The sequence below is a fragment of the Salvelinus namaycush genome, chromosome 18, assembly GCF_016432855.1.
Source record: "Salvelinus namaycush isolate Seneca chromosome 18, SaNama_1.0, whole genome shotgun sequence".
Taxonomy (NCBI): Eukaryota; Metazoa; Chordata; class Actinopteri; order Salmoniformes; family Salmonidae; genus Salvelinus; species Salvelinus namaycush.
In genome coordinates, this window is record NC_052324.1 from 32,673,466 (window position 1) to 32,678,371 (window position 4,906).

Here is a 4,906-nt window from a genome sequence, read left to right on the forward strand (position 1 = left end):
GGAAAGCGGAACACCTCCGTGATGCGCGCTCCCTATTGGTCAATTCTCACATGTACACTCGCTCATTGGATAACATAATATAACATAAAGGGGCGGGTGTTACAAGTAAACATTTTTTTTTTTTTTTTTTAAGTTACATTGTACAAACTTATGTTACAGTACTACAAACGACGTGGATATGATTCAGTTGACCTATTAAATATCCGGGGGGAACATTGTTACATCTGAATCTACCATATCAAACGGCACATCCATAACTTTTTTTTTTTTTTTTTTTAAATAGCTACATGCAATAAATGGAGGTTGGACCTCATTCTGTGATAAAGCAAATGTACAGTATGTATGATCCTGATTTTTTTGCAGTAAATTGGGAAGGTGGTTTGCATCATATGAGCAAGTAAAAACAAGATTAAAACCTGGGACTGCTTTTATTTTCACATGTTGATCATCTCTGGGCAAGTCACTAGCTCAGATACAGTACATATTTATTTTTATTTAACTAGGCAAGTCAGTTAAGAACAAATCCTTATTTACAATGCTGGGCCAATTGTGCGCCGCCCAAATGGACTCCCAATCACGGCCGGATGTGATGCAGCCTGGATTTGAACCAGAGACTGCAGTGACCCCTCTTGCCATGAGATGCAGTGCCTTAGACCGCTGTGCAACTCAGGAGCCCAAATTTGTGTCTTTCTATAAACTTGGGTACCAGTGAACATTTCTTGTTGTGGTTATTGTCAATCATTTTGTTTACAGAACCCATTGTATTAAATAAACGATAAAAAAAATATTGAAATGCTGTTATCTTTTTCATTCTTCTGGAAGGTTTAGCATGGCTATACATTTTAGAGAAGTTGACTAAAGCACAAACAGACATGCCTACTAGGCATGACAAAGAAACATGCAGTTTTCATGTGACATTTTGAATGACATGTAGATGTTTTGTTGTTGCTAGTAGTTATGGTCTCATTGTGCTTATCTAGACTCGTATTCCTGAAACTACACATTTGAAGCTGCAAGAAAATCACATGTATATCAAACCATTTAGAAATGTTTACCCTGATGTCACACATTAGCCCCTTCATTTATATAAAGACCCATATGTAGTACAAAACCACTGAAGTAAAAATATATATTCAGTCCAGTCAAAATCTAGTTTGTATTATACATGACTTGTCTGGTAGAGTCTGTTTCCATGAAATTATCCATGGTCTGACACCATATTAACATGAAATACATATCCGAGGAATGGTGTGTAAAACTTAACACAGCATTATACAACTATGTGGTTGGGCTGCTTTTGCCATGAGCGGTCCATGAAAGGGGAATACTGGTTGAGGCTACTCCACGCTGAGAAACTTCCTCTTTTTGGCAGTGTGTGTGTACGAGTGGTGGCGCCATTCAACGTCCGCTGTAGCCTCATTCTCCAAGGTACCAAGCTTGATCATGTACACTACAGACGGAAAACCAGTTAAAGCACTATTTTATAATATAACAATTATAATGTGTGTACATCATCAAAACACACAAGAGGAAGATACACAAATGGTATAGGGGCTGCAGTGCAAGAAAGGGTAAAACTGCAATTAATACAAAATTCCACCTTGTAAAAAAAAAACTCCTTTGATGTTGCTAATGATGAGAAAGGGAAAACATTGCACTTACATTTAATTTCAAATCTGGGCCCAACTTCTGACAACTCAATGTTCTTGTGGTCCGTTTTCTTGTAAGTGTGATGTCTGCAATGAAAATAGGTCCTTACTTTAAGTGAATAAGTCTGACTGAGTCTAGAAAATGAATCAGAAAAACACAAGGTACATTTTCCCAAATAGCTCATCCAAAGCATCCCTCTACTCACCTGAAAGATATAAAATCCTCCTGGTTGGCAAATGTGATAACTCGTCTACTGTCCTCTTTAGGCACTGGGAACAAATACTTGAGGATATTGGAAACCTGATTGAGAATTACTTACAGTCAGTGTCAAACATTTGCATTCACTACTCAAATAATAAGTCTAAACATTTATTAAGTGTCAAGGCTCACCCTCTGGCCAAGTCGTGAGGAGAAGTTGTGAAAGATGAGGTGGGGGTAGGCCTCAGACATGGTTCCAATGTCTGGCACATCATGTCTCATTACCACATTGTAAAGGGTGAAGTATGCAGTTGGTCCAAAAGGTAGATGGCACACCACCAGCCCATCTATTAATACCACAGGCAATATAAAAGTAGTTATTTTAAGGTTACCTCAATGCAGTGTTTTTATACTTGGAAATAGTCATTATAGTCTACCCAGATCCATTTGTGCACTCTTGCCTACACTATTGCTGTTCTGTGAAGCCAAACTTGGCAAGGAGTGACAAGGAAATAGCACGATATAGCACAAACAGACTGGATAATTACAACCTCTGTTCGCATTAAACAAACATCTAATATTATTAAACCTAGAGAAATAATAGTGCAGGGCTATGATACTTAAATGAGAGGATTTGGTGTTGGTTATGGATGGGCTTACCTGGCTGTCCTCTGGTTTCATGAACAATGACCAGGTCTGTAACATTGTTGGCTTTACAGGCTTGTACCAGAGCATTGATCTCATGACCTCCCCTGTTCATACGCTGAGCGCCTGGAAAGATCAGCTTCACCTCCTGTCAACAGCAAAAGTTACACATCAGGCACAATTGAGGAGAGGTCATTACTGTAAACATACTTTGTGTTAGAGATTGGGCAGAGGACAGACATTTAACAAGAACGCATCTCTCAATTAATCTTTCTACGATTCCTTAATCCTATCTCCTTGCCTCCTATCTTCTCCAAAGTCTTTTTAGAAGGAGGCGAGTAAGGAGGATGCAAGGATTCAAGGAAAGACAAATTGAGAAAGGGCCAATATCTTGAGACATATAATGGGGACAGACTTTGACAAACATCTTGAGTCGAGAGCTGGGGTCTCTTGACGTTGTGACCATGACCTTTGGATCCTCCACTCCAGCCCATTTATACTCATCATCCATGTGAGAACTGACACCTGCACGCACAGAGAAGGTGCTCATTGTCATGAGCGACATAATATTTACAGTGGATGTGCAGATGCAGAACCCGATGTGCGGAAAAAACTGAATTATATGGAGAATGTCATTCTATTTCTATGGAACAAACCTTCCGCTCCCTCATCGTCATACTCCAGCAATTTCTGTAACTGTACTGCTTCTCTGCGAACCTCCGTAGGGATGAGACGATTGTCTGCGAAAAAAAAAAAAGAAGAGTCAAAGTCTTGGAACTAACTAATGTTACCCAAATTGTCACTTGTTTTCAAGGCCATGTCTATTGCCATCCTAAAAAGTATCAAAACATTTCAGATTGTTCATCATTCACCCAATCTTCTGAATTACATGCAATCCTCACCATCAAGAGCAGATTTCAGCTTCTGTTTCTTCTCCTCAATCGTCCGCACTCTGTCCTCCTGGGCCTTCCTATACAGATACTCCCGTCTCAGTCTCGTCTCTCGGCGAAGCTACAATCAGACAAAAACACACCATGTACAGTTGAACGCTGGCTGTATCATTCATTCATAAAACAGTATCATGGATTAAAGTAAAAAAACAAACAAAAAAAACACCATAAAATCTTAAATACACAACAGTCCAAAATGTCCACTTGGCTGTGTTTGGCTAGCAAACTAGCTAGCTAGCTAACGCTAAGAAGCTAGCCAGCATGGTAACCTGGATCAGCAACGTTTAAACAGAGAGTCCGACATCAAAATATTTGCTTAATTTCTACACTGGAGTCAGAAATAATCTGATGTTTTAAGCAAATATGAGATTATTAAAAGCTAAACAAATGTTCAGTAAATTTACCATTGTGTTGCTTTGCTAACACGCACTCACACGCATGGGAGGCTGTAAGGAAGACACCAACACTCTTTTTCATTGGATACGCCAACAGCCAATGGCAGTGAGCAAAACTGTCTAGCTAGATGACAAGTACGCGCCATCGAAAAAATAAAAGTCCCAGGTACAAGCCATAAGAAACATTGATTGAACCAAATATTGGAAATTCATTAGCATTTAACGTTCGCATATTTGAGTCATTAGCTGTTTTTTTATTTTCACAGATATCAGGACAACTTCCATTCACATTTCTAAATGTGTACTAAGCTATCCTATATTTGCCTATTAAACATTCACAACTTTTAATTATATGATTCAATGTGATTAAATCAACCCAACTATGCAAAAACAAAAAGAAAACAAGCGCGCTCTCTATTAGGCTCGATATATTTGGTTGGCCATTTTCTGACATGCCCCTCTCAGACACTGACATACACTGACAAAACCACCTTCTGCTCGGTTTTACCTCATATTTTGAACATTGAACATTGAACAACAAAAATACTTCTACTGACTACAGTGTTGTTCTGGCTTGCAGGTAAGGTCCAGATATGCTTTGAAAAAGTGTTTGAGACTTTTTTGTGTATTTGTTTTGAACATTTGCTGTTTTTGATCTGACCTAAGATGGATTTCAATAACCAAAGCTAAATGAAGGCATAGCAACAAAACATTGTTTTACAGAGTGAATATTGTTTTGACTGAACTGATATTCAAAACTTACTGTACATATTTGTTTAAGTGTTTGTTACAATGTTACAAAACACTGTCAGCTGTTTTCAAAATAGAAAAGTTAAAGTTACAGATGACTCAAATAACAATTAAATCTACTTCATGAAACAATTTGGGATGCGTAACAAGTCTAATACTGCCATTCACATGCTAACAGATTCTACCCCCAACCCATAAGACTGCTGAACAATTAATGAAATGGCCACCAGGACAATTTACATTGACCCCCCCCCCTTTGTTTTTACACTACTCACTGTTTATTATCTATGCATAGTCACTTTACCACTACCTACATGT

The 4,906-nt window shown here is 38.4% G+C and overlaps 1 protein-coding gene across 1 annotated transcript; it reads right to left on the reverse strand.

Annotated features, from left to right (window-relative positions):
* Positions 1–409: 409 nt before the first annotated feature.
* On the reverse strand, positions 410–3,930 carry LOC120063368 (U3 small nucleolar ribonucleoprotein protein IMP4-like). Its single transcript, XM_039013713.1, has 9 exons — positions 3,848–3,930; positions 3,396–3,504; positions 3,150–3,233; positions 2,909–3,018; positions 2,509–2,641; positions 2,041–2,195; positions 1,856–1,950; positions 1,663–1,736; positions 410–1,450 (listed from the first exon to the last, which is right to left on the reverse strand). Exons 1-9 carry the CDS (start codon positions 3,848–3,850, stop codon positions 1,338–1,340), a joined length of 876 nt encoding a protein of 291 aa, XP_038869641.1. The 5' UTR covers positions 3,851–3,930; the 3' UTR covers positions 410–1,337.
* Between the last annotated feature and the right edge of the window lie 976 nt (positions 3,931–4,906).